Source organism: Nelusetta ayraudi, unplaced genomic scaffold (genome assembly GCF_046127955.1).
Source record: "Nelusetta ayraudi isolate G7.1 ecotype Tasmania unplaced genomic scaffold, CSIRO-AGI_Nayr_v1 ptg000146l, whole genome shotgun sequence".
NCBI lineage: Eukaryota > Metazoa > Chordata > Actinopteri > Tetraodontiformes > Monacanthidae > Nelusetta > Nelusetta ayraudi.
In genome coordinates, this window is record NW_027466196.1 from 212,501 (window position 1) to 226,174 (window position 13,674).

The 13,674-nt window shown below is 49.6% G+C and overlaps 1 protein-coding gene across 2 annotated transcripts in view; it reads left to right on the plus strand.

Moving 5' to 3' along the window:
• The window catches only part of cntn4 (contactin 4), a 96,542-nt gene that overhangs the window by 49,994 nt on the left and 32,874 nt on the right, over positions 1–13,674 (plus strand). For both annotated transcript variants that reach the window (XM_076013391.1, XM_076013390.1), the window contains exons 6-9: positions 6,216–6,419; positions 7,708–7,810; positions 8,374–8,558; positions 11,559–11,698. In XM_076013391.1, coding sequence (XP_075869506.1) covers positions 6,216–6,419; positions 7,708–7,810; positions 8,374–8,558; positions 11,559–11,698 — 632 coding nt within the window. The remainder of the gene's footprint in view (positions 1–6,215; positions 6,420–7,707; positions 7,811–8,373; positions 8,559–11,558; positions 11,699–13,674) is intronic.

A 13,674-nucleotide genomic window follows, 5' to 3' on the forward strand; every position in this document is an offset into this window, starting at 1 on the left:
CTCCCTAAATAAATAAACATATAAATACATAAATAAATAGATAAATAAATAAAACACAACAGAGACATGGCACTGGATGGAGAGCAGCGTGTGTGAGTGACACGCCTCCAGAATCTCCCTCTAAGCTCCTCACTGCGCGCAGGGCTCACCGTCTTGTCTCGACACCCTGCAGTCACAGGCGGAGGCACTGGCTGCCTTTCCATGACAGTTTTACGCAAAATGAAAGCGATATTCCTAAAAAAAAAAAAAAAAAAATTCCACAAAGTGCAAATGTGATTTGCAGGTGTTTCCATTGAACGGTGTGGAGCGCAGTGGCCAGAATTCTCATACCATCACGGCCCACGAGATTCGCGAGAATTACCATTGATTTTGTTTGTTTACGTTTGTTTGCTGTCCAGAATGGTTGTTGTTGTTGTTCTATTTTTCTCTTTGATTACTTGTAAAAAAAAAATATATATATGTATATATATATATATGTATATATATATATATATATATATATATACATATATATATATTCCGTCTCCTCCTCCGTCCAATTAAAATGTGCCATTTTCACTGGTCAGTGAACTGGTCACGTGACCTGTGCGTCACACCCGCTGACGTGTCAATGCAAAAAAAAAGTCTTTTCACGACACTTTTGCGATATTCCTCGATATGGATACGTTTGAAAAACCTCCTCACGAGAGCCTCAAAACCTCTGAGCCATATTTGAGAGGTTTTTCCAAGTTGAGCTGTTTCCAGCTACAGAGTCACATGACCCGGAACCCTGCGCCTGTCCTCCGCTGCGTCACTCGGCCTCCGTCCTCTCCCACTGCAGTCGCTGGTCGTGTCCTCCCCCCCCCACGACCCCCACCCCCACCCACCACCCTCCCCACCACCACATCAACACAAATCCCAGGACGCCCGCCGGGAGGATTTCATCCCGGATGAAACGTGCTGTCACTCGCGGCTCGCCGGGGGAAAATAACCAGCGCTGAAAACATGACAGCTCCGTCCGTCTGCCCGCCGCACCTTGCTCGCCCCTCGGAGTCAGGAGTCTCTCTCTCTCTCTCTCTCTCTCCCTCTCTCTCTCTCTCTCCCTCCTCTCTGATGGGAGGGAGGGATGGTCCCGTTTCCACCGACTCTCTGACTGAAACGATTTGTTTCTTCCCATCATGCTGTGCGCTCTGAGGTGAAGCCTGTTTGGGACAGGGTCACGTGATCCACGCCACCGCCAATATTTCATTCATAGATTATTTTATTATAAGAACAGGATATGGCACTGGCCATTTGGCAGCGCGACGATTCTTTTCCGGTGGCCACTCGAGGTACTGAAGCCAGAAACCACATCTGACCTTAAGAGCATTTTCCCCCAGTTAGACCCCGAAAGTAAAAGAAACAACTCTAAGACAGCTGATAGGATGAACTTTGACCTGGAATTTGGTTCATAACAAATTCTTTCCATTGAAGATTTTTTAATTTTTAAGTTTCAGAAAATCCCCAGGAAAGAGTTTATTCCCAACGTGACGTCATGGTGTTGTACGTGCTGCTGTGTTTCGGCTCATTCTGATTGGCTGATACTTCCTGATGTACCACGGGAGTTACTAGTGAAACTACAGCTCATGCTCTGGGACACATAATGTGGAACCCAAAAACCTTTTCGGCATAAGAAGAAATCAACGAGTGATGCAGGTCCTTGCAGGTCCTCGCAGGTCCTTGCAGGTCCTTGCAGGTCCTCGCAGGTCCTCGCAGGTCCTTGCAGGTCCTTGCAGGTCCTCGCAGGTTCTCGCAGGTTCGCGCAGGTCCTTGCAGGTTCTCGCAGGTCCTCGCAGGTTCTTGTCCCTCTCAGTTGTGATGAAGCAGCTGGTGGAAGTGTTGCAATGAACTCAACAAAAGTTTATTTATCCTTCTTTCTAGTTTGAGTTTAACTCCAACTATAAGATGGAAATGTTATATTATTTGCTCTTCCACGTCTGGGCCATGCACTTGCCAGCCATTTTGCCAGTTGTAATTTTATTTGTTTATTTTTATTAGTTGAAAATGAAATATTTACAGGAGCTGCCTGAAGCAGTCGGTGGACTTTTCTTAGCTGCTGAAGACTTTTTGTCCTGTTGTTGTTTTTGCATATTATATTTTCCTGCGGATCACGTGAGGTCATTGACCTGCGGTAGCAGCAGCAGCAGCAGCAGCAGCGCCGGCGGCGGCGCCCCCCCTCCTGTCTGAGTTGAAGCTGCTGATTGCAGCATCCTCCGAGGAGGCCGCCGTCGCTGCCGTCCCAGCGCGCCGCCTATCACCTGCTGAAAGAGTGATGCAAGCTGACGCCAGCTCGCCGCTCTTCTTCTGGGAGCGCCACAGCCTCTGGTCACAACACCTCCTGCTCTCCAGGAGGAGCAACTCTGTGTTTCCTGCCCTGCTGATCAATATTATCTGCATACTGCAGTTTTCTTTCCTGCAGCTTCTAATCCTGGTCTCAATAGTTGTTATGATTTCATGATGATTTTATGACTGATGATTTTATCCAGTTGTTTTTTTTTTTGTTCCCTTGTTTTTCCAACACTTTTAGTGTTTCTCAAATGGGAATTTATTAGAAAGCATCCAAATGTAATTCATCATTTCTTGCCCTCCCTTTTTAAGCTACTAGCGCAAGTCTTTATTTTGTACTAATAAATCACAGTCAGTTAATCCATCGCACTTTTACTTTCAAATGAACTCCTTCCTCCCAGAAAAGGCCCATTATTCAATTTTCACTCTGCACAAGTGCTTCTCAAAAGCCCTGAAGAACCTGAACGATCAGGTGTGCTCCGAGCTGACTCAGTCATTCACTGGTTCACTCAGTGAGTCAGTCCTTGCCGCTGAGGCTGCTGTTTGTGTTTTCCAAGAAGAACCGGATCTCGTGCGTCTCCAGCGGCCTATCGGCCGGCTGTCCTTTTCAGACCTGCATCGTGTTAACAGTGCCGACCGGTGTGTGACCAATCCCGGCTCTTTGTGCCGCACAATTACCATGTTTAGTGGCAGCCGGAGCGCCGCTGACCTCTATTTTCTGCCGGCGAGAGACCTTTAAGAAGCACTCAACACTGAAATCCCCTCTGAGAGGTTTGTATGTGTGTGCGTGTGCGTGTGCGTGTGTGTGTGTGTGTGTGTGTGTGCAGCAGCAGCCTTCAGATCGAGTCAGAAGGCCGTTCAGGAGTTTCTCCCGCTAACTGTGATTGTATTGAGCCACAGGTCACATGGTGCGACCGAACCAATCGATCAGCGTCCCCTCTGAGAGGAGGCGGAGCTACAGCCACAGCCTGGGTCAGCGTGGATGCGAGGGCTGAACGAAATTAGAAAATCTCATTAAGACTCTCTTCTCACTGAAGTTGCATCAGTGTTCACCATGCAATGGATCAGAGGAGCAGGGAGCATTTTTCAGTTCTCAGTTTAAACCTCCATCGAGTCGTACACATTGTCGCACAAAACAAGGCCACTTTCTTTTTTTTCATCATTTCACATTTTCTATACAGATGAGAGTTGCACCGTCTGTTTTGTGCAGTCAGTGAAGAGGACCTTTAAATCGTCACTCACCGCTCGGCTGCTCTGTTCCACATTGCAGCATTTTCATTGATCAATGACCTTCTTCCGGCTCTCGTGCTCTCGGCTGCTCCAGGCCGGAAGAAGGGCAAACGGTATTTTCAAAAACCAAAAATGCGCATTGTTGTCACAGCGGGCTCTCGATGAATCCATGCGCTGGCGGACGTCCCTTTTCAAGCGGCCGCTTTGTTCCATCTGCAAACATTTCTTTTTCCCTCGTTATCTGCGGACGAGCCAATGGTGTCACAGCGAGGATCCCAACACTGTGAAATTAGTCGTCCGTCCCTACAAGCTGTTGAAGCCCGGGGAGATAATTATTGCTTAGAGGCGAGTGAAGAACGTGTTTCTCGGTCAAAGTCGTCTCTTCTTCTTCTTCTTCTTCTTCTTCTTCTTCTTCTTCTCCTGTTGTCGTCGTCGCTTTTCGCTTTGTTTTTGTCTAACGGTTAATGGGAGTCTGATGTGCATCAGCGGCTGAAGGTTGATGAATTTCTCCTGCGATGCGTCTCAAACATAAATAAATGAGGTGGTGGAGAGTTTTCAAAGACGACTCGACGGTAATTACGAGAGATCAAAACTTCAGTGCCGCTGTGATCAATTCCCTCCCAAAGGTTTTTCATGTTGTGGAATTTTAACCTAGATTTATTTATTTGTGTGGGGGGTGGGGGGGGGGATTTATCTTAATTAATATTTTCTCAGCCGGGAGTCTGATGGAGCAACTTCACACTTTCCAATCATCCAAAAAAGTCTCAGGATAAAATCACAGCGTGGGATGATTTGAGCAGCTGCGTCCAACATCTCATTATGTGGCGGCTCGCTGCCGCTCGTGTTGGGCCACGTCTGGTCCTCCAGGGGGCCTCAGACATGGAGCCAGAGCAGGTGCAGCCGTCGTCCAGGAGCTGTGGGAGAGGGGGAACAAACACGCCTCGTCCTGCCTCCGAGTCTCCTCCGTCCCCCGGCAGACGTCTGCTGTGCCACCTCTGCCAGTGTGTGTGTGTGTGTGTGTGTGTGTGTGTGTGTGTGTGTGTGTGTGTGTGTGTGTTTCACACGACACGCCACAACCAATCCCGCGGGTCCAAACATTGCCCGATTGGCTGCTGTTGTACTGTGCTGCACTGTTCTGTACTTTACTCTACTGCGCTGTACTGTGCTGTGCTGTGCCGTTCTATGCTGTGCTGTACTGTGCTGTGCTGTTCTATGCTGTGCTATTCTATGCTATGCTGTACTGTACTGTGCTGCACTGTACTGTGCTGCACTGTTCTGTACTTTACTCTACTGCGCTGTACTGTACTGTACTGTGCTATTCTATGCTGTACTGTGCTGTGCTGTGCTGTGCTGTGCCATGCCGTGCCGTGCAGCTCCCTGGTTCTGGATGCCCTCCCCCTGCTGCTGTGACGGAGGGACGGAGCAGCAGCAGGGGGAGGCAGAGAGGGGGAGGATGGAGGAGGGAAAGGAGAAGGGAAATAAGGCAGGCAGCAACTTTGCCACTTTGTTGCTACACTCAGCCAGTATTTTTAGCGCCCTCTGGTGTGTGTTTTTTTTTTTCTTTTTCAGTAAAGCGAATGAGGACAAATTAACAATTCTTTCCGCTGCTCGTGGAGACTCTTTTGCCGCCTCGGTTGTGAAAGCACGTGTCGTTCTTCTGACCTGCTCACAGGTGGCGCTGCGCTGCCCTGCCGCCTGCAGGCAGGAGGAATTCCAGAGTTTTTCCCTTGGCAGAACTTTTGCAGGTCCTCCCTGTGCGGTCAGCTGACAGCTGATGGTGTGATTGCGAATCGAATGCAGTCTTCATATTTTTTAATCGTTTTTTTTTTTTTTTTTTTTTTTTCTTTCTTTGCGGCTCTTGCTTCAATCTGCTCCGCTTCACAGCACCCTGGCTTATTGACCGCTGTAATAGAGCAGCGTGCTCACTCGATTCCATCGACGACGAGACTCAGTCATTAATAATTATGATATAGTAATTGCATTTTTTAATATTTATCGATTGCTTTGTCAATGAGAGGTTAATACGTTTTGTTTTTTTTTCACATTCCACAGTTTAAAAGCGTGATTTGAATCAAACGATCAAGAGCTGAGACCAGAAGATATATCATTTTATTGTGCGCGCGCGGGGATGAACAAAGAAAGTAAAGAGAAAGATGGAGGGAGAAACAAAGGGGTGAAAAATGAAGATGTGAAAATGGGCGTGGCCCACGGCCGAGCAGCACGATGCACGGCGTCCACGCCGCTGCTGCGAGTCATTCCAGCGAGCCGCTGACTCGGGATCGCTGCTGACGGATCATCTCTTTCAATCCCAACACACCTGACGTAAAGCACTAAACACCGTATTAGCAGCCATTAAAGTCGCATTCCGCTGCTGCCTGGAGACAAAGTGGATTGAGAACCATTAACTTGAAATATTTGGACTTAAATGAGTCAAACAGGGCTCTGACGCTTCTTGTTGTTGTGCTCGGGTTTTGTCCCAAGGGGGAGCTCTAATTGGTCCCCGGCGTCTCTTCCATGTCTCCTCGTGCAGACCTCATGGGTCACATGACTGCAGCTTCTGTAATTGCATTAGCTTCAGATCAACTCGGTTAACTCTTGACTGCCTGCTGCGTGAAAAACCATCCTCTGCTCCTTCTGACACCTTGTTCTCCTCCTCCTCTTCGCTCTCTCTTTCTCTCCAGACCTGGTCTTCTCCTGGATCTTCAACGAGTACCCGGCCTTCGTGAAGCAGGACACCCGCCGCTTCATCTCGCAGGAGACGGGAAACCTGTACATCGCCAAAGTGGAGCCGTCGGACGTGGGCAACTACACCTGCGTGGTGACCAACACCGTCACCAAGAGCCGCGTGCAGGGCCCGCCCACCCCGCTGGTCCTGCGCAGCGACGGTGAGACACGTCGTTCCACCACCACAGTTCCTTAAAATGATTTCAAATAGCCGTCGTGCCAGCATCACATAGACAAACATTTCTCAGTGCCGCCCAGCAACCTCCCTGCATAAAGAGGCTCAGGGGAGAGAGAGGAGGTGACTGAGATGATGCTCTGATGGACCACTGAAGAAGAAGAAGAAGAAGAAGAAGAAGAAGAAGAAGAAGAAGAAGAAGAGGTTGAAAAACTGAAGTCGAGCAGCTTCCGAAGCAGGAAGCTGGAGACGTGTTGGGCTGTGTCGGGGGGGGTCAGGACGAGAGGCTCTCGGGCGACATGAATAAAACCTCAAAGGTTAATTCTGTCTTTGTGGACTAATTTGAGCATGTCCTTTAACATGTGGCCCGGCCGCTCCAGGCTGGCCTTATCAAGAGGCGCAGGAGGAAAGGTCGCAGGAGGAAACGGATGTAATTGTGAGGCTTCATCTGCAAACGCCGAGCCTCCATCCATGTCGGATGTAAAGCATGCATGAAATATGAGGCTGAATGTTATTTTCAGGAGGAATGTCTTTTGTGACATTTCCGGGGTTTTTTCTTCCTCTCACTTCCAATTAATTAGGTCAGAAAAAAATGTATATATGTATATATATATATATATATATATATATATATATATATATATATATATATATACATATATATATATACATATGTATATATATAATCTGTGTGTGTGTGTGTGTGTGTGTGTGTGTGTGTGTGTGTGTGTGCGCGCGCGTGTGTGTGTTACCAGAGGAAATTATATTAAAAGCAGAAACATGTTCTGATCGAATAGAAAATGAAAATCTGATTATTATCATGATCATCATCATTATTATTATTATTATTATTATTATTATTATCATTATTATTATTTTATTATTATTATTATTATTATTATTATTATCATCATTATTATTATTATTATTATTATTATTATTATTATTATTATTATTATCATCATTATTATTATTATCATTATTATTATTAAAAATTTCAAAAAAGTTGTGATTTTGCTCTGTAATTTTTTTTTTATTTGACAATTTGATAACAAAGAAAACGGCACTTAAAAAAGAAATCTTTCCATGGGTTTTGTAGACGCAGCCGCAGCAGCGGCGCCCCCTGGGAGTGGGTTTTATGGGCCCATTTTCTGGTCCATAGCTGTTATCGTCAGCACTACGACCACATGAAGCTCGCCGGGCTGTGAAAGCTCACGCATCCACATTTCATTTGACTGCGAGCAGCTGCGGTTAACGTGTGACTTCCTCCTCAGGTGTGATGGGCGAGTACGAGCCCAAGATCGAGGTCCAGTTCCCAGAGTTGATTCACGTGGCCAAGGGCTCCACCGTCAAGCTGGAATGCTTCGCTCTGGGAAAGTAAGCTCCCCTCCCCTCCGTTGGCAGCACGGGCTTAGGGTGGCAAAAAACCATCAAAGCATCAGCATCACTTTTTAACAGCTGGGCTATAAACAGAGGGCTAAATATGATGCTTTCTGGGCCTCTTACAGAGGGTTTGGCATAATTAATCCTTGGTGGCCGCGTCCGCTGGACTTGACCTCCACTGGGATTGAAAACAAAAAAAACCTAAAAAAAAAAAGTACATGTCAGAGAATGTCAGAGGTTTGTTGATGGGCTTTCAAAGAAACATTTACAGTTGTACAGCAACACTGCATGCCTGTGAAGGCTCTCAGTCATCCAGGTCATCTTAATGTACAAGGGTTAAGTTTAATACAACTGGAGCAGTTCTTTTAATCTTGAAGACGCTTCGCCTCTCATCTGGAAGGCTTCTTCAGTTCAGGCCAGAGGGTAAATATGCAGCGTAATCGTACGACTTCTGCCAGTATACAGCAGTGCCAGTGCAGCATAGCATTCTATCACAGCATCAGCTCCACCACGAGACTCACGGCTGCGGTCTCACCCGCTGTCCCCTGTCTCGGCAGCCCGGTGCCGTCCATCAGCTGGAGGAGGGTGGACGGCTCGGCCTTCCCCAGGAAGGTGGACGCCAGGAAGGCCAGCGGCGTCCTGGAGATCCCCTACTTCCAGCAGGAGGACACGGGGACGTACGAGTGCGTGGCCGAGAACCCCCGAGGGATGAACACGGTGAAGGGGAAGCTCTCCTTCTACGGTAGGAGCATAGAGCTGGATGGGAGAGGGGGTGTGGGTGGGGTCGGGGGGGGTGTGGGTGGTGAGGGGGGGTTGTGGGTGGTGAGGGGGGGTTGTGGGAGGGAGGGCTCGTTTTAAGGGCCCATCAAAGTGATTAAAGGCTGTCAGCCGCGGCGCCTCTAATATTTTGATCCAGATTAAAGGAGTGATGCGGATGAGGCTGAGCCCTTGGATGTGACCTTGCCGGCGGGGGCCCTCCACCAGATGGCGCCGTGACTGACGGCCGACTTGATGGCACATCAAAGCCTGTGGAGCGCCGCCGTTTGCGCGGGGCGCCGACACATATGTCAGGGAAAAATATAATCTGGGTGTTGCGTTAAAGCGGCGGCATCCAGACGGGTGGGGGGGGGGCTTTTAACCACATGAGACATAAAGCAGAGTGAAACATATCCCGACAGGAATAATCTCTCCTCTTTATTACATGTTTTATCCAGCCGATGATATTTTCTCCACCGCCACCATTCTGCAGTGATTATTGACTCAAAGTCCAAATTTGAAGCCTGCTGACGGCTCGCAGACCAGCGAGGCGGGAGGAGTCCCAGTCTGAGTAGTTTTGTGATTCTTCACATTCATTTGGCTCGTTGCCATTGACTTTTCAACCAGTCAGCCAGATTTTGTTTGTTTGGAAAGCCCAAAATACAGTTTTCCTCAAGGGGCTTTATCATTCTCTACTGATGCGGCGCCCTCTACCCTCTACCTTCTACCCTCTACCCTCCGACCCTCCGACTCTCTGACCCGCCGACCAGGAAGTCCGAAAAAAACTACCAAAAAAAAAAAAGTTTTTTTTTTTACTAAAGTTCCTTGAAGACTTGAACTTTGGAGAGATTGTCAGCAACGAGCAGGTGCACGTGCACAGCAGTTGGGGGCGTGGTCAAAGATAGGCCAGCCCACGCACAAGGTTTCTTTGGTGTGGGCAGGTGACTGGACGAACCTGCCTCGTTTCAAGCTGACCAGTTTTTTCCCAGACAGTTGAGTCTTTTTTGCTGTAGCGTCTTCTTCTTCTTCTTCTTCTTCTGTGCTTTTTGATGCTGTCGCTGCTCCCTGGTTCCATCACCAGCGAGTTGAGGCTCGTGGAATCAGCTAAAAAAAAATGGACACTGGCAAGGCGGTTGACACAGAAAACAGAATCATTGAGACGAGAGGCAGAAAATGGTGTTTGCCTGTCATGGCCTGAAGTTCAGCAACACTCGAAACCACGCTGCGATTCTGCTTTTATTTTTATGTTTTGGAGAGAAGAAGCCAGCCTGAGACAACGACGCCTCTGTGTTTCCTCGGCCGTTCCCAGCAACGGCTCCGCCGGGTCCGTTTCCCACCACATGAATAATCAAAGCCAACAAATGCGCCCCTGAACCAGCCGCACCTTCCCCTTTACCGCCTCATTGTGACTGACAACGGCCATTAATGAATGTATGAAACAATCCCGCTTGCATTTATATTTGCATTACGCCGCCGCCGCCGCTCTTTTCTTCGGGGCTTTAACGGGTAATTTCCTCTTTTTTTCCCGAGCGGCCGACAGATTTCCCTGCCGCCTCCGTGCCGTCTCCCGTCTCATTTTCTTCTCCTTCATGCTGCGTCGACTGTCGACAGAATAAAAGGAAAATAAAGGAGCTCATTTGGGGCGTTAAACAATTTGCCGCTGTTTACTGCAGCGCCGACAGCTCTTTGGCCTCGATCCGGCCCGCCTCCCTTCCCCGCCGACGCTCTTCTTTTACTCCTCTCTCTCTCTCTCTCTCTCTGCAGGTGATAAAAATCACCGATCCTGCTCCGAAATGCCTTTGAATTTAAGCCTCTGAGACGTTTGTCAGCGGCGAGAGCCAATGGGGGGATCGATGAGGGAAGGTCTTCTGCTTCTGAGGCTGCCGGGCTCTCCGGGGGGGAGGTGGGAGTCGGGGGAGGGGGGAGGGAATGAAAGGGATGGATTTATGGAAGAGTGAACATTTGTAACAATACAAGAAACTGTCACATCAAAAAAGACTGAGGCAACTCGCCCCAATTCAACTCCGAGTTCGGAAAAAACATCTCGGCAGCCTCACCTTCAACTCGTTGAGCGTTTGTTAAAGAGGAAACGTGCATTTGTTTGTCCCCCGCCACTAGAGAGCGCCACTGAGCACAGCATGTCAACCTTCGAGCGTCAAACTAGCATCGTTTTAGCTTTTATTGTTGTTTATTTGCCTGTGTGTCCTGGTAGAAACAGCAGCGTCTTGGCCCTTTGCCAGCCTTCAGTTGAACGTTTAATCATTTAAAATGTTTTTGTCATGGTAGCCACTCCCCCTGTGTGGTTCGACTCCACAATGAACACACTTCTGTTGGCTTTCGATATCAACTTGTCCTTGGATTTTCTTTAAATTCCGCCATTCATTAGTGGAGGCAATCAGACTAACAACCTGCACGACAACCTGCACGACAACCTGCACGTTGGCCGTCACTGGCGCCCAGGTCGGCAGAGAAACAGCCAGACAGAGACAAGCTGAAGAAAGTCTCGGCACGAGCTGCAAAACACAAACACAAACTCACCTTCGACAGGATGTTGATGTCCAGTCGGTTCTCGACTCTCCTCGCTGTAGACACGCCCACCCGCGGCGCTCGGCTAACACAGCCGCCGTGGTTGCGTCTCTCCTTTGTGTCGCCGTGCTGCGTTCAAAGGACAAATGCAGCCGGCAAGCAGCCAATTAGAGCAGGTTTTTGTGCAGAGGTCACTCATCGGCTCTGGCGGCGTGAGGCGTGGAGCAGGAGGAGGAGGAGGAGGAGGAGGAGGAGAGGCGCTTGATCTGCACGTCAGCGCAGCTCGGAGCTTGTTTTCCAGCCGCTGATACGGCCGGACTGGAACCATTAACGAGCCACTGGTTGGTGTAACAGAAGCAGAGAAAGAAAAATCTTGATTTTTTTTTTTTCTCGTTGTCTTCCCCCCCACCGCAACCCCCCCCCCCACACGCTTCCTGCCCCTCCCCCTCCTCCCCCGCAGCGCCGCCGCAGCTCATCGAGAAGCCGGAGGACGTGCAGAAGCTCATCGACGAGTCGCTGGTGTGGGAGTGCAAGGCCACGGGGAAGCCCAAGCCTTCGTACCGCTGGATGAAGAACGGCCAGAACCTGGAGCCCACAGAGGTGAGATCTCTCTCTCTCTCTCTCTCTCTCTCTCTCTCTCCCTCTCTCTCTCGCTCACTCTTTTTTTTGTTTGTTTTTACTGGAAACGATGAAAAACGAGCCGCGAGCTCGCCGCCAGATGTTCCTCGGCGGCGCCACCGGCGTGATGGATGATCGCGGCCTCGCGCTGCGTTCCCTCAAAGCCTCGTTGACCCGTTTTCCTGTCTAATCACCGGCCGTCAGCAGCTTCTGCATTACCGCCTTTCACCAACGGGGGGCACGACTTTAAAACGTTTATAATAATGATAATCCATTTTATTTAAAAGCGCCCTTTTTCAACTCTCAGGGAGACTTTACAAAGAGCCAACTGCTGTACAGAACAAGAAGAAGTGTTTTTATTTGAAAGGAAGTGGACAAGAGCGACTCTGCAGCCGCTCTGATCTCCGGCTGTATCTCTTCTCGCCCGGTGCTCGGTTCCTTCCGGACCAAGCAGCAAAGATGGGAGCAGGAGATTCTTCTTTTATGAAGCGTCTGTAATCCTCCCGCTCAGCCGCTTCCTGTTCTGGCCACCCGGCCGATAAGAGCAGGGAAGAAAAAAGAAAAAAAAAAAAAAAAAAAAGGACCACCGACTCAAATTGGCATTTAAAGAAACTCACTATTAAATCCAGAGTGACATCACAATGGGCCCGATTCCCAGAACCGCCTCTCTGGAAAGGTGAAGCAACCTGAAGGAACTTTTTGTTGGGGGGGTGGGGTGGGGAGGGTGGGGGGGTCCAGGAATGACGGCCACAGTTTGGCGGAAAGCAGGCGAATGTGATCTGGGCGGCGCCGCCGGTGGCGGCGAGCGCAGGCGTGTGATTAAAGGTGAGCGCGGCTGCGTGGGATTACTTCCTCCCCATTGACATAATAAATGGGCGTATTGTGTGCGCATGGGCGGCCGGATTAATCAGCAAAGGTGTTGCATTGTTTGAAATGCCACCATTAACCACCGCGGCTTAATGAGCGGAAGAGGGAAAGGTCAATGATGTAAGTGGCGGCGGCGGGAGGAGGCAGGGGGCGGTGGGGCGGTGGGGGGGGGGGGGGGGTTGGACTGAAGCGCCATTTGTTTGTTATTTATAACGGCGAATCAATGGAGACCTTTGCAACCGCCTCAGTCACTCCTGCAGCAGCCGCACTTCCTCCTCCTCCTCTTCCTCCTCCTCCACTTCTTCCTCTTCCTCTTCCTCCTTCCCGCCGTGGAGCTGCAGGAAAACATCGCAGCAATCAATGTTTAAACATCACCAAAAAGAAAAAAATGGAGTGACGGGAGGACGGCTGCTTCCCCCACTGTCTGAGCAGCTGAGCTGCGGAATCCTTCCAGGTTTCATATCACACCGGGAAATCGGATCCTGTTTGGATTTTTGCCTGCGTGGAAACAGACTCGCCGTGGACGTCCACAAACTGTCTTGGTTTCCACTGAGAGGCAGCGTTTCACGTTCGGAAACCTACTTTTTTATCTTTTCTGCTCCCGCCGTCCTCTCAGTGGAGTCAATCCTGTTTCACAGCCGGGTTTCCCTTTAATAGCACAGACCACTTCATCCACCACCACCATCACCACCATCACCACCACCACCATCACCACCATCACCACCATCACCACCACCATCACCACCACCATCACCACCACCACCACCATCACCACCATCACCACCATCATCACCACCACCACCACCACCACCACCACCATCACCACCATCACCACCACCACCATCACCACCACCACCATCACCACCACCACCACCACCACCACCACCATCACCACCATCACCACCACCACCATCACCACCACCACCATCACCACCATCACCACCACCACCACCACCATCACCACCACCACCACCACCACCACCACCACCATCACCACCACCATCACCACCATCACCACCACCACCACCACCACCACCAACACCACTGTGGTCCAGGCGACAGCCGGGATGAAAACATGCAGCTATTGGAAG